The sequence below is a fragment of the Salarias fasciatus genome, assembly GCF_902148845.1.
Source record: "Salarias fasciatus chromosome 7 unlocalized genomic scaffold, fSalaFa1.1 super_scaffold_4, whole genome shotgun sequence".
NCBI lineage: Eukaryota > Metazoa > Chordata > Actinopteri > Blenniiformes > Blenniidae > Salarias > Salarias fasciatus.
The window spans coordinates 571,989-595,597 of NW_021941229.1; the positions used below are offsets into that span (position 1 = coordinate 571,989).

The 23,609-nt window shown below is 47.8% G+C and overlaps 1 protein-coding gene across 1 annotated transcript in view; it reads left to right on the forward strand.

Moving 5' to 3' along the window:
- loxhd1a (lipoxygenase homology PLAT domains 1a) overlaps positions 1-23,609 on the forward strand; it is an 80,865-nt gene that overhangs the window by 3,109 nt on the left and 54,147 nt on the right. Inside the window, exons 3-9 of the mRNA XM_030084855.1 lie at positions 8,196-8,207; positions 11,456-11,536; positions 13,108-13,292; positions 15,103-15,201; positions 21,252-21,400; positions 21,470-21,593; positions 22,072-22,322. Coding sequence (XP_029940715.1) covers positions 8,196-8,207; positions 11,456-11,536; positions 13,108-13,292; positions 15,103-15,201; positions 21,252-21,400; positions 21,470-21,593; positions 22,072-22,322 — 901 coding nt within the window. The remainder of the gene's footprint in view (positions 1-8,195; positions 8,208-11,455; positions 11,537-13,107; positions 13,293-15,102; positions 15,202-21,251; positions 21,401-21,469; positions 21,594-22,071; positions 22,323-23,609) is intronic.

Sequence of the window (23,609 nt, forward strand, 5' to 3'; positions counted from 1 at the left end):
AACGTTCAACTACAGCTTGATTACAGGCAATGAAACTTTTTTTTTGTTAAGATATATTTATTGATTTTGATGTTATCCACAAGAAGACAAACAGGAAAGAACAATACAAAAACGAAACAATCCAGCTCACTTCCAAAAAATAAATAAAATACAAAAATACACACCACAATAGTATTCATGTTTGCAATAAAACAAAACCCCGCCTGAAAATTGCAGAAATGTCCAGGCCGACATATACCATAAAAGGATCCCAAACTCTATGGAAGGCATCTTCCCTATCATGCAGTTTGCTTGTCAGATAGTCCAGAGAGATATAGTCCAACACTGTTCGTAGCCACTGTGATTTGCATGGTCTGCAATCCAGTTCAGGAGCACACATTTCCTTGCACAGAACGTAAGCATCTAGAGTTGTCGTTGGTATTTACCAGTAATTGAGGTATCTGTTAGTCCGAGTAGCATGCATAGAGGGTTAAAATGTGTATTGGTAGCGAAGATTTTATCCAATTCACATTTCACAGTACACCAAAATTGTTGTATTTTCCTACAGGACCACTAACAATGTGTAAGAGTACCAGTCTCCGTTTTACATTTTAAAAATGATGAGGAGAAGGTTGAGTTAAATTTATGCCGCTGTGAGGGAGAAATATGCGCCCTATGTAAAATTTTAAGTTGCATAGCTTTGACCCTATTACAGATCAATCAATCAATCAATCAATTTATTTTTGTACAGCCCAGTATCACAACAACAGCTGCCTCAGAGGCTTCAAGATGTTACATTGGTTGGTAAAAATAAAAACAGTGAATAAGCATAATATTAATATGTCAAATTCACAGTAACGAGACAAAACGAATCAACCACTGCCTAAGATGCTTAAAGAGTTTGCATTCTTCCATATTCCATCCCACCCCTCCTGAATTATTTCCATCCCTAACTCCACCCTCCAGATCCCTTTTAAGTGGGCCGTGTTTGACGTAGTGTAGTCTTTCAATAGGTCATAAAAGGATCCAATAGAAATTTTAAATCTTGGGGAGAATAATTGCCTCTCACAGACTGAGACAATTTGGCCCAAAAGTAATGTAGTTTTTTTTTTTTTAACAAAATCCCTGGCCTGTAAGTAGCGAAAGAAATCCTGTCTCTTAATATCATATTTATCCATCAATTGAGTGAAGGATAACAGAGTAGTGCCCTCAATCAAATCAGAAAATTTGCAGATTCCTTTTGCTGCCCAAACTTGAAAACCAAAATCCGTCGTGCCGGGTAAAAACAAAGGGTTATCGCACAAAGGTGTAAAAAAAGACGTAAATTTAGACCTTCCCTCAAGTTTTTGAACAATTCGCCAGGCCCTTACAGTATTAATAGTAATAGGATTACTGCTGCACATCTTCAAAATTTTATTTCTTATTTAGAAACAGCAAATTTTTTAGCGGAAATCTGGACATGGAGTAATCTGGACTATGTCGAGCCAAAGAGAGGAAGGATTTCTTATCCAATCAGCAGCAGCCCGCATATGGACACTAAGCTGATACTTCCGTACGTCTGGGAGATCAAGGCCTCCGTCTAGGGATGAGAGGAATAAGGTAGAAATTTTTAAACGTGGCTTCCTACCCGCTCAGATGAACGAGCTCAACCACCTCAACCAAAGTTCTGATTGTCTTGTGAAGAAAAAGAATTGGAATCATCTGAATGGGGTATAGAAGCCTGGGCAAAATGTTCATCTTCAAAAGAGACACACGGCCTAACCAAGACAGGGGCAGGGTTTTCCATCTGTCAAAGTCTGACTTAATACGTTTAAATAGAGGAATGAAATTGGCCCTATACATCTTATCGAAAGAGGGGGTTATCTTGATTTCCAAATATGAGAACCCATTTGGAGACCAGGTAAAAGGAAATGGTGCAGTAGTGGGCGGTTGATGTTTTAACGTGCCAAGCGACATGACCTCTGATTTCTTAAAATTTATTTTGTAGCCCGAGACGTCACCAAACCTATTAACAGCGTCAATTAGATGTGGAATGGAAGTCTCCGGTTGGGACAAAAATATGAGTACATCATCAGCATATAAATTAATCTCATGCTGCCTCTCTCCAATTGTTAGGCCATGCACACCGGCATGAATGCGTATTGCCTCCGCCAGAGGTTCAATAACGAGGGCAAAAAGCAAAGGGGAGAGAGGACAACCCTGACATGTCCCCCTCTGCACTCAAACATTTTTAGATGGCAGACTGTTAGTAAGAACAGCTGAGCAAGGGTCATTGTAAAGGAGCCTGACCCAATTGACAAAGTTGTTACCCAGACCGAATTTTTGCAAGGTATAGAAGAGATAGGGCCACTCAACGTGGTCAAATGCCTTTTCGGCACCTAACGAAACAACCAAGCCAGGCATTGACCTTTGATTAAAATACTGAATCACATTAAGCAACCTGCGCATGTTATTGCATGAACTGCATCCCTTAATAAAGCCGGTTTGGTCCTCACTGATAAGCACAGGGAGCAAAACTTCCAGACGTTTAGCCAAGATTTTTGAGAGGACCTTTGAATCCATGTTTAACAAAGAGATTGGCCTGTAGGAGGCACAATCTTCTGGCTGTTTGTCCTTTTTAAGAATTAGGGATATATTGGCTTCCTTTAATGACATGGGCAAATGTCCCTTTTGAAAAGAGTCATTAAACATTTTCAACATTGGGTCAGCCAAAAGATCCCCAAACTCTTTATAAAATTCTGCGATAAGACTATCTGGCCCTGCAGCTTTGCCAGACTGCAGACCCGTAATAGCCTCCATTACCTCCCTAGCAGTTATAGGACTGTCCAGCGTTGTCCTTTGACTTTCGGATAACTGAGGAAGGTCAAGATTTGAGAAGAAAGCATCCATTAACTCTGCAGGGTCAGAAAGGACCTGCGATTCATAAAGATTCTCATAAAAACTTCTAAAGGCATCATTAATCCTAGCCGTATCAAAAAAATGTTTGCCACTTCTATCTTTAATAGAGGAAATAGTTTGAGAATCAGACTTCTTTTTTGTTAAGTATGACAAGTATCTTCCAGGCTTGTCACTGTGCTCATATAATTTTTGTTTAGCAAATCTGATGTTATGTTCTGCCTCTTTTGTCAAAAGGCATTCCAAAGCAGAACGGAAGGCAGAAATTTCTTTTAATTTACTTGTGGTTGGCTTTACATGATAATCTTGTTCCGCTTTTTTTAATTTAGATTCCAGAACCACTCTTTGTTCTGCCTGTCTGCGTCTTTTGCCTTTTGAAAACGAAGTAATGAGGCCTCTAGAATAATAATAATAATAATAATAATAATAATAATAATAATAATAATAATAATAATAATGCATTGGTTTTATATAGCGAATAAGGTTTACATGTCTCCCACAGTAGCGAGGGATCATCAGTAGATGCTGTGTTAACTGACAAGAAATGTTTAAATTCCTCTACAAAATATTTTTTAAAGTAGTCGTCGTATAAAACAGAGGAGTCAAAATGCCATCGCCTTGTTCGATTGAGTACGAACCCAATGTAACATTTAATAAATACTGGCGCATGATCTGAGATTACTATATTGCCAATTGAACTTGAGGTTATGAATGGTAAACACATTTTGGGGACAAAGAAATAATCTATTCTTGTATAGCATGCATGTACCTTGGAAAAAAAGTAAATTCTTTCTCTGCTAAATGTTGTTCTCTCCATACGTCAACATATGCTAGCTCCTCACATAAAGTAGTGATCATTTTGGCTTGAGGTAAAACACGCAATTTGCTTACTGGGGATTTGTCAATTAGTGGATTTAAGTGACAATTAAAGTCACCAACCACGACTGAATTCTTTAGGTTAAGATCAGCCAATTTTGTTAAAGCTGAGACCAAAAAAATCCCCTGGATGCCCCGGAGGAAAGTACACGTTCATAAAAGCAATTTCCTCTCCAAACAGAACTCCTTTTCACAATGACATATCGGCCCCCTGCATCTTTTATGCAATCTGTAAATTTAAATGGCAAGTGTCGTGAGATTAAGAATAGCTACACCCCTGCTTCTAGATGTAAAGGAGGAGAAAAAGACCAGACTGTAGCCACCCTGGCCTAATTTAGTATGTTCTTTAGCATCCAGATGGGTTTCTTGCAGCAATGCCACTTGAACCTGTTCCCTCTTAAGATATGCCAACACCTTCCTCTGTTTGACAGGTGTGTGAATGCCATTCACATTCCATGTACAAATATTAAGTGTAGACCTACACATTGCCTCACTCACTTAAACACATGACACAGAATGAACTCCATAATCCCTCTGGTGTGTTAAGACGAACATTATATAGAAAGAGCTGGAAAAACAAGAACAATCATTCAACCAAACAAGCTGAAAAAACATACCGCCCAACAGCGGCAAAACTTAAACACTATTTCTCCTCCAAAAGGAGCAGCACAAGTGTCAAGGATACTCACTTGCTTAATATAAGGGAAAAAGAACAAAAAAAAAAAGAACTGAAGGGGGTGGCGCATAAAGAAGCGACCCATATACATTAAAATATATAATCAAAGTCTTGCGGTGAGTCATTGTTTTCTGTAATCCACACAAGTATAATGAAGTACCTATGTATCCTCCGGTGTTGTCCACGAGGCTTATTCAAGGCTGTCCAGGTATTTTTCCACCTCTGCTGCGCTCTGAAACACTTTGGTAGCTCCATGGTACGTGACTTTATGCAGAGCGGGGTAAAGCAGCCTGCAGCTGGCTCCAACTGCTTTCAGTCGTCTCTTAAAGGTGCTGTAGGCAGGATTCCGCATCTCCGCCATCTTTCTTAGGGTTACCTAAGCAAGATGGAGATTTGACCCATCTAAGATGGCGATTTGAAACCCAGCACAGCCAATCCTGTCCTGTTTTCTCTGACATCACGCCCTTACGCAAGTTAAGCCCCTCCCACAAGAACGTGCTACGAACGCTCCTCGACCAATCACGGTTAGAGCCTCAGGGGCTCTTCTGATTGGTCAAAGATACCTGGAGCTGTCGAGATTCCTTTTCAGGTCAGAACAGAGACAGATGGAAACACTGCGCCCTCGCGGTAGAGCAGTTATGCTACACTCCTAAAGGATTATCAATGGATACTCTAACATTTAATCCAAAGAAAACACAGAAAAATTAGCATTGACTAGCAAAATCCTGCCTACAGCAGCTTTAACTCCATCAAAACTTTCTGTGAGACAGCCGCCGAGAAATCCTGAAAGATCATCACCGGGACGCCGTCGTGCTCCAGCGGCTGGTCACTCCTGCTCTTTTCCAGAGATGCGCGCATCATCCGTTCCTTATCACGGTAATTGTGAAGCCTCACCAGTACAGGACGTGGCCTCTGGTCACGAGCTGAAGCCGCAGCAGGACCCGTGCAGTGCGCCCTGTCCACCTTCAGGCGGCTGTTCTCCGTGTGGATGTTAAAGGGCAACTCCGGTTTTTTGACACCTGGACCTTATTTATAGGTGTGTGTCATGCTCATATACTCACTCAGACAAACATCGTGCAGCTCGGAGTCCTTCAGAAGTTATTTAGATCCAAACGATGTAGCCGCACTAGCGGGGGTGCCACAGCAATGGAGCGTTAGCGCGGGACATAATCTCTGCAAAGTCGCTCATTTCGGCTGTATTTCTTCATCCATCGCCAGTGTTATCATGAAGTCAGCTCGTCTACCGTCTTCAGGTGGGTCAGCTGAAGAGCTGACAGTTTTCGCTAACTTAGCCACAATTAGCTCGGATGGGAACGTTGCGGCGCTCCTCTCCCCAGCAGAGAGGCACTTTGAATCGGCCTCGGCTGTCACGGTGCCCCGGCGTCTGACTTCCAGGGGCCGAGTTGGAAAACGGCCCTCAGCTGCTCCACGGAGGCTCCGGACACCCGCGAAGACGCACGGCTCACACGCGGCCGCTGGGCCGCTGGACGTCTCTCCTCGCCGGGAGGATGCGTATCTCCACTCCCCGGCGGATGCGCGCTCCGGGCCGGCCGCGGGACACGTGACGGCCCGCCGCGCCGCGGCCGGAGCTCTCTCCTTGCCGGGAGAATCCAGATCTCCGCCGCCCGGCGGATGCGCGCTCCACGCCAGACGCGGGATGCGCAACGGCCCGCCGCGCCGCGGCCTCAGCTCTCTCCTCGCCGGGAGGAAGCGTATCTCTGCTCCCCGGCGGATGCGCGCTCCACGCCGGCCGCGGGACGCGCGACGGCCGGAGCTCTCTCCTCGCCGGGAGAATCCAGATCTCCGCCGCCCGGCAGATGCGCGCTCCGAGCCAGGCCGCGGGACACCGCCGGAGGCCCCCCTTCCGACCGAAAGGCAACCCAGCGCCGATGGAGGAAAAATACAGCCGAAATGAGCGACTTTGCAGAGATTATGTCCCGCGCTAACGCTCCATTGCTGTGGCACCCCCGCTAGTGCGGCTACATCGGTTGGATCTAAATAACTTCTGAAGGACTCCGAGCTGCACGATGTTTGTCTGAGTGAGTATATGAGCATGACACACCTATAAATGAGGTCCTGGTGTCAAAAAACCGGAGTTGCCCTTTAAGCACTTTGGGCAGCCACTTTTCAAAGAACAGAGTGGGATCATTCCCTTCCGCGGCTTCGCGGAGTCCGACCACGCGGATATTTCGTCTTCTGCCACGGTTCTCCAGGTCGTCCACATGGTCAGTGAGCTCTCGTACCTGTTTCTCCAGCGACTTGATCTTGTTGTCGATAGGGGCTGTGCTGCCCTCCAAGGCAGACACACGACACTCGGCCTCAGCAATGCGCTTCTCGTGGTCTTGGAGCTGCTCACTGTAGTCATGAATAAACCCAGAGATCGGTTAAGCTGGCTCCTTAGTTTGTCCTCAAACACTTTGGTGAGATTCTCTGTCACGGCACGGATCACCTCTTGAAGAGCCGGGTCAATTTCCCCGTCCTCGCCAGCCGCTGCGCTAGCAGCCTCGTTAGCATCGCGGCTCGTTTCCTCGGTGGCCTCGGACGTGTGGTTTTTCTTCGTCGCATGCTTTCAGACTGCCTCAAAAAATAACTGCTAATACTCATCGCAAGTATAACAGACAGAAAAAGCTGTATTTGCCGCCTTGTGCAGGGTCTAAATGAGAGAAAAATGAAGAATTTGCACCCGACTGTTCTCTACGCCACCATCTTGAAAACCAGGTAAAAAAAACTTGATAGTGTGTTTTAGTTTTTGTTTGCCTGCTTTTTAAAGTGTACATTTTAATCAGCATGGTATGTCTATTCGTGATATATCTGAAAATTAATGTGAGGACAAATAAAACGTCTTTAAACAGTTTAAAGTTTTTAATAAAGACAAAATGATTTTATTTTGTATAAAGCTGGAGGTTGTTGGAGTTCTCTTTCCTGTTTGGTGCATCTGAACTGTGGAAATTTATGCGTACGGAGACCTGGACGGACCGGACCGGACAGAGAAACAGACCTCGGCTCTATTTTGGACTGACGGAGCGGAGCAGAGTGGACTGCACACAGTGGAATTTGGGGGTCACGCTAGTACTCATACAATGAAGCAAGCTAGCTAGCTTCAACCCCAAAGCCATGCTGTCAGGAGGAGTTCGGAACAACACTGTTTACCGTCTCTATAAGTGTTTTGTAGACATTTCAAAGTATTTTGTAACATTAAAATAAGGTTTATGTTCAGAATGCAATAATTTACAGTTGTAATTGTTTGGATTTGGAATTTTTTGGCAGTGTCACCACGTCTATTCTGCACCTCAGCAAAGCAAAACTGACGTTTAGAATTAAAGGTGTCTTTTTTCAGCCCGCTGAAGATGAAGTTGGGCTGCATGTGGCTGCTCTTTTCTCCCTTTCTGTCCCCTCACCCCAACCGGTATAGCAGGAAACCTCCTCCTCTGAGCCTGGTTCTGCAGGGTTCTGCAGGGTTCTGCTCCTCTGAGCCTGGTTCTGCAGGGTTCTCCTCCTCTGAGCCTGGTTCTGCAGGGTTCTTCCTGTTAAAATGGAGTTTTTCCGTTCCACAGTCACTTATTCTTGCTCATGTGGATCTGTTGGATGTTCTCTATAAAAGCAACCTAGAAATGACCGTGTTGTATTTGGCGCTTTAGAAATAAAGCTGAACTGAATTGAATTGAACTGAACTGAAAGTGGCTCCTGAAATAAAATGTGTTTGTCAGTCCTAATTCATGAGCTCACCACCTCACGTTTGATCTTTCCCTCTTCTCCCCTGATCCTTCAGCACAGAAAAGAGGTATTTCTTCATCAGTCTGCTAAAGGATGGCTCTGGCTGTATTTGTGTTGGCTTGCATTATGGAGATAAAACTGTATCAAAGAGAATTCTTGCACAACGTGAAGCCTGATTTCTACGGGTCATGAATCAAAACATAACCCACATCTGACCTAAAACATGCGCCCTGTGAAGGCTTGAGTGTGAGGCAAGAGTCTCCTTCATACAGCTGCACAGGGTCAGACACCCAGTATCTGGAGTAAGGAGGAACTGCATGGCATGGCCGGTCTTCTTTCCATTTCAGCACAAATGAAAGAAGACCACGATGTCATTTCTGTGGATGATCAGGTGACTCTCAGGGGATCTTATCAGCGCTGGGCTCCTTTTATCTGTGCACACATTGATTGACAGATAGGCTTAGCTGTGCAGCGTATAGGATGTACACACTTATTGTGACGGCGTCAGCCACACCCGGCGGTGGTCTCAGTCCACGGGCCGGGTGTTCAGTGTCGGCAGGCTGTGACTGCAGAGTTTCTCAGCTGCACATGTCTCAGTTTCTAAAGAAACGTCTACACGACAATGTTTTTAGGTGAAAACAAACAACTTTCGTTGAGTTTTGGGCTTCCATTTGGTGCTCACAATCACAGAAAGTCTAACTTTTTGAAAATGGAAAGGTTGAGCTTTTCATAAATTGGCGACATTGCAATTTTTTTGAAAACATTCTAAATGGAAATGGACCAAATGTAACTTTTTTTAAAACACTCCAACGGAAAATATTACTTTTTGGAAAATCCATCACACGAAAGTGGCTGTGCTCCGAGCCAATGAAAACACTCCTTTATGAGAACGGCTCCCTTTGAACAATCGCTGTGTTGATGGTAGAAATGCTGCTACTGATCACGCTCAACAAGGCCGCAGGAAACAGTAGTTCTGCTCCTGGTCCTGGACCTGGTCCCAGTCCAGATTCTCCTGATCCTAGTTCCAGTCCAGATTCTCCTGGTCCTGGTCCTGGTCCTGGTTCTGGATTGGGTAGTTCCAGAATATTTTTCTGTACAGCATGTGTGTGTGGATTCATAACTAAAACAACCAACAGCACCAAGTAACGGGAAAGCTACCTGGTTTTCAGTGTTTCTGCCATTTCTATGTAATCGCAAATTGTTTTCAAAATGTTTCCATTTAAAGTGGAAATGTTGTCATTGAAACGGGGCCTCAGCTGTTTCGTGGTCACATAAGTTGTCAGAAGTTTCACCTTACTCCGGGATGTGCTCGGTCCTGCCTGTATTGTGTTTACTTACAGACACGATGCAGGTACGGCAGTGTTGCTTTTTCTCTCAGCACACGTGCCCGATTGAGCAATCGAGGCAGATTATAATGCAACTCTTTGGAAATTCAGTGTAATCATAAAAACATTGAAATTGCATGAATTCCAAAGTTTGCAGTGGCCTTTTGCTTTTTTTTGCATAATCAATGTCTGACTCTGTATTCTCTAAGTGATTTGACATGAGGAACGAGTATGAAGTAAGTAAGTAAAGCAGTGGCGGAGCTGGGATGTATTCCACATGGGTTTTCATATGTGTCAAAGGGGCCCGTATGTTTGGCACGCCGCATTGCACACAGGAATAGAGGATAACAAAAAAAAAGCCAAAAAAGTGCAGTAAATAACAATAATAATAATATTGTGCATGTTCCATCATCATTGAACATATCACCACGTCCTGTCGGCTTTTTCTCACAACATGCAGAGAGCCTGCACTTCAGGGGCCTTTCTTCTTCTGTGGTGTCTGTGTAAAATAAGGTTGAACATGCAAACCTAGTGGCATGAAGTGCAAATGCAGTCATGGCCCCATTAGGTAGGTTCCCGGCGTGTCAGTGTAAATTATCCGGGGGTTTCAAGTTGTGTCGCTGATATCCGCCGTCTGTCGGGGCCCCTACTAGCAACTAACCGCTGAGCACTCAGAAAGGGCCCCATGCGGGGGATTTTCGACATGCTGTCGTCGCAGCGTCTAGTGTCGCGCCTTTAATTTGTCATTGAAATTGACTGATGTCAGCCGTCCCTCGGGGCCCCCTTCAGCTCGGGGCCCTATGTGTAGCAACGCCTCCGGCTGGAGAGAAGCAGCTGCTGCTCATTCCGCCCCGGATTTAAACAAACAAACAAACAAACAAACAAAAATCCTCGGCAGTGGATCTCACCACAAGAGGGCCCGTGGGTTGTCATAACCCACCAACCCCACATAAATTACACCTCTGAAGTAAAGTTAACTCATATAGAGCTTTTCACAGATAAAATCACATCGTACTGTCCAGGACAAGGTAAAAGACAAACACACAGTGCCACATATCACAGATTTATCCAGTGAAAAGCTTCTCTAATTAAGAGTCTTTAGGTTCTTTCTGAAGGAGTGCACAGACTCAGCCACTCGGAGAGACAGGAGCAAGAGGTTCCAGATTCTGGGGGCAACAAACTGAAAGGCTGGTCCCCCGGGTTTTAAACCAACAACCTGAAAGGCTGGTCCCCGGGTTTTAAACCAACAACCTGAAAGGCTGGTCCCCCGGGTTTTAAACCAACAACCTGAAAGGCTGGTCCCCCGGGTTTTAAACCAACAACCTGAAAGGCTGGTCCCCCGGGCTTTGAACCGAGTCTTTGGGCCCTCGGGCTTCTGGCCTGGCTCCTGCCAGCAGTCTGGCAGCAGGGTCTTGTGTTCAGAACAGTCATGTTAAACCAGTAGAAGGAGAATTAATCAATACCAGGTGGATGAAAGCTGAATGGTCAGTTCCAACATTCCTCTGACCTCAGAGAGATTCCTCAGCTGACAGATTAACAGTTTTCGGCTGGCTGTCAGAGTGAGCTTCTACAGACATGGCCAGATCAAACAGAACCCTGAGGTTCCTGAGGAACCCAGAGGACCAGGATGGATTCTAAGGTGGAGGATCTTATTGTCAGGAGCAAAGATCCAAGGTTCTGCTTTTGCTTGAACGTATCTGCAGGCGGTTTGCAGGGCTTGTCTTCATGTTTCATTCTGGGCAGTTCGTGGCAGAGCACCGTAACTGTATGAGCCTTGGCACTGTGTGAAGGAGCAGGAGGGTCAGACTCAAAGACGGGTATCCTGAATCTATGGATCAGAGGGTGTCTGATTCACTGGGGGGGGGGGGGGGGGGGGGGAGGGACTCCATCACATGAACCAGTTCAGTTTCACTGTCTGTTTCTGCACATGGAGCAAGATTCTCATCTTTTTCACACATGCTGACATTTTCCATGTTTCCTCACTTTGCAGAAGCCGGACAGCTTTTGAGAAGAACAAAACAGATGTTTTCCGAATCAAAACACACAACGTGGGACCTATAAAGAAGTTGAGGTAGCACACAGCACACTGAACCCGCCCGCCAGAGGAGTTGCTGCTCGGTTACTGACGAACAAGCTTCTTTTCTCACTCTGGTCATCCGCTATACACAGCTCCAGGTCACCCACAACATGGCCGTTGCTTAGATGTTCATCACACAGGCTGCAGCGGCTTAGGCGGCCAATCCCGCAGGAATACTTCACTTTTTCCAGCTGCAGTTGCAGGCCATCAAAGGATTTCATCCAGCGGCAGGAGGTTAAGCCACATCTGTCGTGGGGAATTAGAGTTGTGCTGGAGGAGGCCGTTACATCATGAGCAGCCAGATAAGGCTGTCAAACACACTCCGAGCCAGGCATTTCTAACAGCAGCGTTAGGAGTGAGTGGCGGTGAAGTTCATCCATTCAGAACCTGCGGTTCATTCATCCTGAAGGGGCGGAGTGTTTCCTCAGCTGTCACACAGACAAACCTGCTGGCGTTCAAGCCAAACAGCTGCTCCTCTAATTTCTAGGCAGTAACCATGGGAAGACAAAGCATGCTTGATAAGCTGCGTCTAAAGGCCAGCACACACTACAGGATGATCGGGCCCAATCTTTCCCTGGTCTTCTCCTCCTGATTGAAGCCGGCAAGGTCCGACTGTCAGGAGTATGCAAAGGAGTTTGGGTCTGATCGGGTCCGAAAGAAAAAAAAACCCAACACATTAATAAGCTGAATTATCATCAAATGTGGAGGGTATTATAAGAAATAATTATAAGGATTTTATGTCAAACTATGTTTCCCTCTTCTGTACTGTAACATTTAGATTTTCTGACAGGGTCCTCACGGTCCGTGGCGGCTGAAGGAGCGATGCCAATATGAATGAATGAACTGAGGGAATGAGCTCTCTGCTGGAGATGAATGGAAACACAGGAGTGAAGGGAAGCCGCTCAAAGTCACGTTGGACTACCAGATTTGGAGGAGCGAGGAGTCGATTCTCTGATGGAGAATCTTCTAGTGTGTGTTCTGCTCCACAGCGACACCACACACTGCAAGATCAGGAGAGGAAGATCTGGCATTTCATTGTGTTTGCAGAAGAGGACTTCATTGCAGCTGGCTTATTTTGACATAGTAATCATTTTCTGGACTAATTGTTTAGTTTTGTGAAAATATTGACATTTTCATCACTGGTCTGTGCTGCGACAAAGAACAAGTTTAAAGTTTTAATTTAAAGGATAATATGGTACTAAATTACAGATGAAATTGGTTCAAAGAGTGACGATTTAGAGGAATTGGCAGAAGTTAATAGTTCATCACAGAGAGCTGTGCAACCAGCTATTCAAAGTTGGCTTGAAATGCAGACATCTCTTCGTGTCTGCAGCAGTAGATCAATCTGCATTCAAGGAGCCAGCTATTAATAACCACGGTGCATTATTCATGTAGGTATTGTGCTCCGTCTTATTCAGGATCCATTACACCTCTGATATGTGTGAACCGCAGCGCTGCCAGACAATAAGCTGGCTGCAGAAACCTGAGCTCAGGGGAAGCGGTGGTGTGACCTGCTGATCGCAGGCTGCTGCAGGGCAAGTTCACATCTTCTCATCTCTTCCCAGGATCGAGCACGACAATACAGGGATGAACGCCAGCTGGTTCCTGGACAGAGTGGTGGTGACCGACATGAACCGGCCCCATCTGCGCTTCTACTTTGCCTGCAGCAACTGGCTGAGTCGGGAGGAGGCCGACAACCTGTTTGTCCGGGACCTGCAGGGAAGCCTGAACCCCATGGACGTCCCCAAATGTAGGTCACTCCGGGACAAACCCGCAACACAGAGCTGATGTTTTGAGAGCTGTTTCATCGTCCACGTTCCAGAAAAACCACTGGGATCAGAGAAAAACAAAAAGACTAGCATCCTGTAGTGACAGGAACGTCTGCCTGCCCTCGACTCACTGAACTCCTGAACTCTTCTCGATGTTCTTTGGAATAGAAACAGGTTTTTACTTCTATCTGCTATAAGTTATTAAAGACAAAATATCTGCTCAAACAAAACAGCATCAGTTTTAGCACGACAGAAACAAGTTAAACCTGCACCAGTCTTCCTCCTGACCAGAGACCAGAACCTGCACCAGTCTTCCTCCTGACCAGAGACCAGAACCTGCACCAGTCTTCCTCCTGACCAGAGACCAGAACCTGCACCAGTCTTCCTCCTGATCAGAGACCAGAACCTGCACCAGTCTTCCTCCTGACCAGAGACCAGAACCTGCACCAGTCTTCCTCCTGACCAGAGACCAGAACCTGCACCAGTCTTCCTCCTGACCAGAGACCAGAACCTGCACCAGTCTTGCTCCTGACCAGAGACCAGAACCTGCACCAGTCTTGCTCCTGACCAGAGACCAGAACCTGCACCAGTCTTCCTCCTGACCAGAGACCAGAACCTGCACCAGTCTTGCTCCTGACCAGAGACCAGAACCTTTACCAGTCTTGCTCCTGACCAGAGACCAGAACCTGCACCAGTCTTCCTCCTGACCAGAGACCAGAACCTGCACCAGTCTTCCTCCTGACCAGAGACCAGAACCTGCACCAGTCTTCCTCCTGACCAGAGACCAGAACCTGCACCAGTCTTGCTCCTGACCAGAGACCAGAACCTTTACCAGTCTTGCCCCTGACCAGAGACCAGAACCTTTACCACTCTTCCTCCTGACCAGAGACCAGAACCTGCACCAGTCTTCCTCCTGACCAGAGACCAGAACGTGCACCAGTATTCCTCCTGACCAGAGACCAGAACCTGCACCAGTCTTCCTCCTGACCAGAGACCAGAACCTTTACCAGTCTTCCTCCTGACCAGAGACCAGAACCTTTACCAGTCTTGCCCCTGACCAGAGACCAGAACCTGCACCAGTCTTCCTCCTGACCAGAGACCAGAACCTGCACCAGTCTTCCTCCTGACCAGAGACCAGAACCTGCACCAGTCTTCCTCCTGACCAGAGACCAGAACCTGCACCAGTCTTCCTCCTGACCAGAGACCAGAACCTTTACCAGTCTTCCTCCTGACCAGAGACCAGAACCTTTACCAGTCTTGCCCCTGACCAGAGACCAGAACCTGCACCAGTCTTCCTCCTGACCAGAGACCAGAACCTGCACCAGTCTTCCACCTGACCAGAGACCAGAACCTGCACCAGTCTTGTTCCTGGCAAGACTGGTGCAGGTTCTGCAGGTAACGGCCCTTTTTAATCAATCTTGGGTAGAAACAAATGCAGATCTGAGCGAAGGATTTATTGTATGACAGGACACACAAGAGATTTATGAAACTCTCATCTGACTGATCTCAGCGTATGAATGATGAGGCCTTGATAAATACAGCAGTTGAAAATCAATCTAAATTAACATGTCACATGCTTATTCATGGTTCAGAGGCCTCGCCTCCATCACGTGTCTACAGTCCATCACAGGGTCCACCTGGGACATGTCTACAGTCCTTCAAAGGGTCCACTTGGGACATGTCTACAGTCCATCACAGGGTCTAACGGGGTCATGATTGAGCAGACTGTGGGATACTCGTAGCAGTTGTTCTGCCAACATGAAGTCACATGCCCTGTCCTTTCTTTTTCAGCCAATAAATACATAGTTAGTGTATTCACGGCTGACATGAAGGGAAGTGGAACTGACGCCGATGTCTTTCTCAACATCTTTGGAGAGAATGGAGATACAGGTAGGCTGTGTCCGGGTGGGCTCATCTTTCATTCAGCAAACTTTGTTCTATTTGTTTTCAGTGAGATAGAATAAATCACACAATCAATCACACATATCTAAAAAAATTGGTATTGTAACTAATCACTTTTCCTAGCAGTACAACATCAAATTCACCACTTTCAGTTTAGTTTTTCCTCCTCCAGAGTCCAGCTGAGGACGGAGCAGAAATTTTGTCCACAGAACGAAGAAATTGTCGCTGGTCAAAGTGCGTAACGTGATGTAACAGAAAAACAGCCACAGAGAGCCCTGGTCATTACAGATTTGGAGGCGCTGATCCTCAACCCTGTCGCTTCACACTCGACTGCAAACCGCCTCAGTGCATGATGGTCCAGGTTCCATGTAGCCAACAGGACATCATCTTCAAAAAGCAGAGATGAAATCCTGTGATTCCTGTATCAGACCCCCTCCGGCCCCTGGCTGCACCTAGAAATTCTGTCCATAAAGATCAGAGGTGTCAAGAAAGTACTTTCCCATGCCATGTTTTTGTTGTGCCCAGTCAGTTAACAAAGGGCTGGGCTGATTTGAATCACCTGCAACAAACAGTTCTGGGCCCAGGTGATCACAATCAGCCCAGCTCTTCGAGAACTGACTGGGTACATGGAAAACATGGCATGGGAAAGTACTTTCTTGACACCTCTGATAAAGATTCTGAACAGAACTGGTGATAAAGTTCAGCCCTGCTGGAGTCCAACATGCACCGGGAACAGGTCCTACTTACTGCCGGCAATGCGGACCAGACTCCTACTCCGGTCATACAGAGATCAGACAGCCCTTAACAAGGGGCCCCGGACTCCGTACTCCCGAAGTCCCCCCCACAAGACACCACGAGGGACGCAGTTGAATGACTTCTCCAAATCCACAAAACATGTGGACTGGTTGGGTGAATTTCGCATGACCAGGACAACAACCGCATTGTTCCTCCTGGATCTGAGGTTCAACTATCGGTCGATCCTCCTCTCCAGTACCCTGGAATAGACTTTCCCAGGGAGGCTGAGGAGTCTGAACCCCCTATAGTTGGAGGACATCCTCCGGTCCCCCTTTTTAAAGAGGGGAACCACCACCCTGGTCTGCCAGTCCAGAGGCACTGTCCCAGACTGCCATGCGATGTTGCAGAGACGTGTCAGCCAAGACAGTCCCTGCGCATCCAGAGACTTAAGGTACTCAAGGCTATTCTCATCCACCCCCGGTGCCTTGCCACCGAGAAGCTTACCAACCACCTCGGTGACTTCAGTTTGGGTGATGGGTGAGTCCACCTCTGGGACCTCAGTCTACCTCTGAGACCTCAGCCCACCTCTGAGACCTCAGCCTCTGCTTCCTCCACGGAAGACGTGGTGATGAGATTGAGGAGTTTCTCCAAGCGCTCCTTTGAGGAATACTTGGAATTATCCATTCGATAACCTCCCCAGTTGAGGTCAGCATCTCCCCACCTTTTCTGTAAACAGTGTTGGTGGAGACCTGCTTTCCCCTCCTGACGCACTGGTTTGCCAGAAGTTCTTTGAGGCTGACTGGTAGTCCTCCATAGCCTCCCGAACTCCTCCTACATATGAGATTTGCTTCCATAAACACTTGGGCTGGAGTTCGCTTGGCCAGCCAGTACCTCTCAACCTCCCTCACAATCTCAGGCTCATTCCCCCCAGTTAGATGACATTCCATGTTTGTATAGCCAGTCTGTGTCCGGGGAATGGCTTGCTGGGCCCCCTGCCATTGGCTGTCACTTAATCCAAATTGCACCCGGCCCCTACGGTTCCCTCAGTGGGTGCTGAGCCCACCCGAGGTCAGGCCCATGTCGTCCCTTTGGACTGAGAACGGCCGGGCCACGCTGTCAAGGGCACGGCACCTGGTGGTGCTCACTTACAAACCCCAACCTCAGGCCTGGCTCCAGGGTGGCGTCCTGAGTGCGCCATACCGGGCGACGTAACGGCCTTTGATATTTTTACTTTCCTGTGTATGTGTGTGTGGTTACAGCCACTTCTCTAGCAACGCTGCTGCTCGTGTCTCTAGTTCCCACAGATCGACTCCTTGTCTGTGCATTCGCTGGGTCTTGCAAGCTGTGCTGCATATCTGTGCGTGCTCTGTGTCCTGCGCTGCACAGCCCTGCATGTGCTTCCTATCTTCTGGCTGTACCTGTGTCCAACTCTCGCCTGGTAAATCAGCCCTGCCCACTCCACATTTGGATTGTGGAGATAGGGTCGGTCTGGGGACAACGCAATACAAACTTGGTGCAGGGGTTGTCGGTTACTCCTTTGACTGACAGCGCACTTCGGCCAATCAGCGCTTCAAAACAAACACATCATCAAAATGCGTTAGCTTCTCTACGCTCAAAGACACGTGAAAATGTCCTTTCCTGTTAGAAACTCACCTGGCACAGACTCTTGCTCTTGCTTGATTGTGGTAATTCTTGGTATTTTGGCTCTAACTTTACTTATTGCAGCTTTCAGACGATGGTGATGTTCATCTCCGTAATCTCTGCTATGTCTGTTTTGGAAGAAGCTATTCACAGTGACGGAGTCACTCCCAGTTTTACCACCGGAATTCGCCAAAAAAATTTTGAAAACAAAAAGCAACAACGCTGATTGGCTCACACTGCTCCGTCGCATTCTCTTTCTATTGCCTTGTCCCCAGACCCTCCTCAGCTCCAAAATCCAAATGTGGATGAGGAGTGGGCGGGGCTGGTTTACGAGGCTAGTCCAACCTGGCTTCACCCCAGCTGTGTTAACCAGTGGTGAGCTTCAAGATAGGGGGATGTGTTCAGTCAATAAGTCCCCATATCCACATTCATTTATGCTGTAGGCCTCCGTCAGTCGGTGTTGACGATGAATGATTGCGCCCTAGTTGGATGCCGCGTTGGGACCACAGCTGGAACAGCTTCGGTTGTGACTGGTGGAGCCAATTCGGGAGCGAGAGATTCTGCCAGAGGGGATGCAGGTGTGAGTGGTTGCCGGGTCGTCTCCAGGTGTGAGCGGTCACCGGGTTGTCTCCAGGTGTGAGCGGTCGCCGGGTTGTCTCCAGGTGTGAGCGGTCGACGGGTCGTCTCCAGGTGTGAGCGGTCGACGGGTCGTCTCCAGGTGTGAGCGGTCGACGGGTCGTCTCCAGGTGTGAGCGGTCGCCGGGTCGTCTCCAGGTGTGAGCGGTCACCGGGTCGTCTCCAGGTGTGAGCGGTCGACGGGTCGTCTCCAGGTGTGAGCGGTCGCCGGGTCGTCTCCAGGTGTGAGCGGTCGACGGGTCGTCTCCAGGTGTGAGCGGTCGCCGGGTCGTCTCCAGGTGTGAGCGGTCACCGGGTCGTCTCCAGGTGTGAGCGGTCGACGGGTCGTCTCCAGGTGTGAGCGGTCGCCGGGTCGTCTCCAGGTGTGAGCGGTCGTCGGGTCGTCTCCAGGTGTGAGCGGTCGCCGGGTCGTCTCCAGGTGTGAGCGCTTGCGGGGTCGTCTCCAGGTGTGAGCGCTTGCGGGGTCGTCTCCAGGTGTGAGCGGTCGCCGGGTCGTCTCCAGGTGTGAGCGGTCGACGGGTCGTCTCCAGGTGTGAGCGGTCGATGGGTCATCTCCAGGTGTGAGCGGTCGCCGGGTCGTCTCCAGGTGTGAGCGGTCGCAGGGTCGTCTCCAGGTGTGAGCGGTCGCGGGGTCGTCTCCAGGTGTGAGCGGTCGCCGGGTCGTCTCCAGGTGTGAGCGGTCGCCGGGTCGTCTCCAGGTGTGAGCAGTCGCCAGGTCATCTCCAGGTGTGAGCGGTCGCCAGGTCGTCTCCAGGTGTGAGCGGTCGCCGGGTCGTCTCCAGGTGTGAGCGGTCACGGGGTCGTCTCCAGGTCGTCTCCAGGTGTGAGCGGTCGCGGGGTCGTCTCCAGGTCGTCTCCAGGTGTGAGCGGTTGCAGGGTTGTCTTCAGGTGTGAGTTGTCGCCGGGTCGTCTCCAGGTGTGAGCGGTCGCCGGGTCGTCTCCAGGTGTGAGCAGTCGCCAGGTCGTCTCCAGGTGTGAGTTGTCGCCAGGTCATCTCCAGGTGTGATCGGTCGCCGGATCGTCTCCAGGTGTGAGCGGTCGCGGGGTCGTCTCCAGGTCATCTCCAGGTGTGAGCGGACGCGGGGTCGTCTCCAGGTGTGAGCGGTTGCAGGGTTGTCTCCAGGTGTGAGCTGTCGCCGGGTCGTCTCTAGGTGTGAGCGGTCTTCGGGTTGTCTATCGGTGTGAGAGGTCGCAGGGTTGTACGCCGCCATCTTGGTCGTGGTTGTTAGCTTGGGCTTTTACCAAACGTGTAGTGAGCTGGGCAAGTGTAGTTGCAGCTTTCCCAATGTACTGGTTGACTTCTGCATCAAGGGACAGGTTGTTGCTGATTGTGGACCAAAGGTAGGTGAACTGGTGCACAACGCCTAGTTCATAGTTGTTGATGGTGGTGACAGGTGGCGTTTCCACACCCTGGGCCAACACATTGGTCTTTTTCAGGCTGAGAGTGAGCCCAGAGTCTTTGCAGGCTTGAGAAAATGTTTTCATGAGCTCCGGGAGCTCTTGCTCCGTGTGTGAGATGACTGCAGCATCATCAGCAAAGAGCAGGTCCCTGATCGTGATCTCACCAACTTTGGTCTGTGCTCTCAGCCTGGCAAGGTTGGACAGCTTCCCATCTGGTCTGGAGTGCAGGTACAGGCCTTCTGAGGCTGCTTCAGGAGCAGGGAAAAGAAGATCCCGAAGGGGGTGGGCGCCAAAACACATCCTTGTTTCACCCCGCTCTTGATGTCGAAGGGCTCAGATGTGCTGCCTTCGTACTGCAGCGTCGCCTCCATGCTGTCATGGAATGACCTGATCATGCTGTGTAGTTTTGGGGGGCATCCACTTTTCACCAGGAGACTGAAGTACAGGGGCTTCTGTTGTTCTCTGCTCTTTTCCTGCAGCTGATGAAGGGAGGACATCATGTCCACTGTGGAGTGCTCTGTTTGAAAGCCACACTGGGACTCTGGGTACACCCACACAAGTAAAAAACAGTCTCACACAAACAGTTGATAAAAAATCCAAGAAAAAATGCATCTAAAATCAGGAACATCATGCAGTGGCATGACACTGACACTACTGCACAACATGTTAACTGCATCCTTTTCAAGATTTCTGCTGTTTCCATGGAAATGGGCATCATGTCCCAACTATTGCTGCATAAACGTGAAACTTTTCCAAAAATCCCTGATGTGTTTTCAGTTTCAGAATTGTTGTATAAATGGGGCCTATAAGAGCAATCTATTACAGTTTTTGTCAATTGCCAAAACACATTTCTTGAAACCTCCATCCATTTTCTCAAAACCTTAAACACAAATCCAAAAACGTCAGACGTTTCTGTCCAAATCAAACTATCACCTCAAAAGCAGTTCTCCTGTGGTCTTAACCAAACTATGCATTCAGATGAATCAATGAACGAGTCGTTCGTTTGAACGGCTCTTTTAAGTGAACGACAAGAGCCAGTTTACAGCTCTCTGAGAGCCGTCCCTTTGTGCAAATTGTCCACGCTTCCTTCACGTGTCTCCTGAGTATCTTCCAGCTGTCAGCGCTGCCTTCATGTGAATGAACGAGTTTCAGTTTTCCGCAGCACACTCCAGTCACCTGAACGCATCAGCTAAGTAGCGAAGGAGTGTCCAGAAATCGGAGCGGAGCTGGTGTTTTGGAATAACTGGTTTCCCTGTTAACTGGCGACTGGGTTTCTTTGACGTCCCTTGTTACTGATAGATGTTAAAAACCAGACAAAAAGCCGTGTCGGACCTTTTATGAGTCTAATTTCAACATCTGCTGCTGCAGCAGCACATGCTAAAGGAAGTCAGTCACCAGTTAACAAGGAAACCAGTTGCAGTTAACTACAGTTACTGTAAGCAAGCATGCAGTTTAAGACACTTACTGTAATACAGCATCATAGTAAATCACAAAAATCCACCTGGAAACCATACTTTGATAAAATTCTGAAATGATATTTATTATTTGGTGAGACACGTGTGACTGCTGCTTTCTGCTGTTTGATGAAGTTGATGTTCATTTTCCTGTGTGACTTTCTATTCAAGGAGAGAAACGACTGGACAGCGACAAAGACAACTTCGAACGCGGCTCCGAGGACAAGTTCACCATCGAGTCTCCCAACCTGGGCAGGCTGAGGAAAATCACAATTGGTCACAACAACAGAGGCTCCTCAGCAGGATGGTTTCTGGATAAGGCATGTACATCCAGCTCAGGCTTCTTCACTCTTCACACACTGCCATCAATAATGGTGTTTGTTCTGCAGGTGGTCATAGATGACATGGGGAATAAAGAAGTGTATGAGTTCCCAGTTAATCGTTGGTTTGCAATGGATGAAGATGACGGCAAAATACAGAGGGATGTGCTGGTTGGGTCCATGCAGCCAATGGGTGAGAACCAACTCACTGCTTCTCACTGATGCCCACATGTTGTTTTCCTCTCTCTCTTAAAACTCAAATTAAATAGCACACCATCATGATGCTTTAATTACAAAGGAATAGGAAATTTGTGCACATTATTATCAAGCGTTGCTATAGAAGCACAAATCCCTGCTTAGACTGCTGCCCCCGTGACTCAGGCCCCAAAATGTTTAGAAAATTTGAAAATGAATGGATGAATAGATGAATTTGTTGACTACTTTAGTTTAGCATTAGCAATGGTGGTGGTTTTTCTGTCCTCTCCTCCTCCTCCTCACCTTTCAAGTGAGTTAGCAGTGACAGTCCTAATTAATCTAATATTGCTACACAAACTGAGCCATATATTCAAAATGTTTAAATCCGATTGCAGCTGTTTTATTTCATTTTAGGACAACGAATGAGCAGGCTGCCATGATATGTCCTGTTCCTGAATTCCTCTTCATAATTTTAGGAATTGTGTACAATGTACAAGTGATGACTGGAAATATTCGAGGTGCGGGCACCAACTCTAAGATCCACATCGTCATGCACGGCTCCAAGGGCATTAAAAACAGTGGCAAAATCTTCCTGGAGGGCGGTGCCTTCGAGCGAGGCCTCATCGACATTTTCAATGTGGAGATCTGTGAACTGATCAGCCCGCTCAGCAGGGTGACCATCGGGCACGACAATGGCGCCGTAGGAGCCGGATGGTATTGTGAAAAGGTGAGCGACCTCCATGTTTGTAAGCTCACAGTTGACAGTCTTTCATTGAGATAGTAAGTGGATCTGAACACGCAGCAGTAATCAGCCACAGTGCAAACCTCAGTCTCATTCACACCTTCAACAAGTCGAGGGACCTGGTCTGGGTCTGACAGTGCCACTGAACCACAATGTTTTAAACATTTCTCTGAGGAATAGAGTGAATTGATGAACTGCATGCATTTGTCTCATCTCGCCTCGACTATTGTAACAGCCTGTTCACCTGTCTCAACAAAAAAGAACTGGCGCGCCTTCAAGTTGTCCAGAATTCCGCTGCACTCGTAGGAGAGCCCATATAAGTCCCATACTCAAGGACCTACACTGGCTCCCTGTTTCATTTAGGATAAATTTTAAAATCTTGGTTTTGACGTTTCGGGCTCTACACGGGCAGGCACCGGACTACATCAGGGGCCTGATCCAGCCCTATGTTTCCACTCGCTGCTTGAGGTCCTCCATGGGCAGCACGGTGGCTGAGTGGTTAGCGCTCTTGCCTCACAGCAAGAAGGTCCCAGGTTCAATCCCCGGACCGTGCGGGCCTTTCTGTGTGGAGTTTGCATGTTCCTCCCCGTGTCTGGATGGGTTTCCTCCGGGATCTCCAGTGTCAACCGATAACATGCACCATAGGTCAATCCTCCAGTCAGGTGATTCTGACCATTAACCTGACCCCACATCTGGAGATGGGTCCCCGGGCGCTCCCCGCAGCTGCCCACTGCTCCATACGGAATGCTTCAGTGGCATCGATGGATGGGTTAAATGCAGAGAACAAAATTTTGTTGTACATTCACTGTATAATGACCAATAAAGTACCTTACCTTACCTTACTTACCAACCAAAACTTGTTAATGGTTCCCCGCACATGTTTCAAAACTCGAGGGATAGATCATTTAAGGCAGTGGCACCGCGTCTTTGGAATGAGCTTCCCTGCTCGCTCAGGTCTCTGGACAATGTTGATTCTTTTAAAAAGCAGCTAAAGACCTTTTTCTTTGAACAAGCCTTTTAGCCTGTATGGTACTGTTTTTATCTTGTATATCTATTTGTTTTCTGGCCTGCATGGTACTGTTTTATCTTGCATATTTGTTATTTTAGTGATTGTATTTTGTATTTTCTATTTTGTACAGATTATTTTTATGTGAAGCACTTTGTGACCCTGGTCTGGGAAAAGTGCTATACAAATAAAGCTTACTTACTTACTTACTTAACTAAAACGGAGCAGACTGGAAGGATTCAATGCTTCAGGGGTTATCCTCCCAC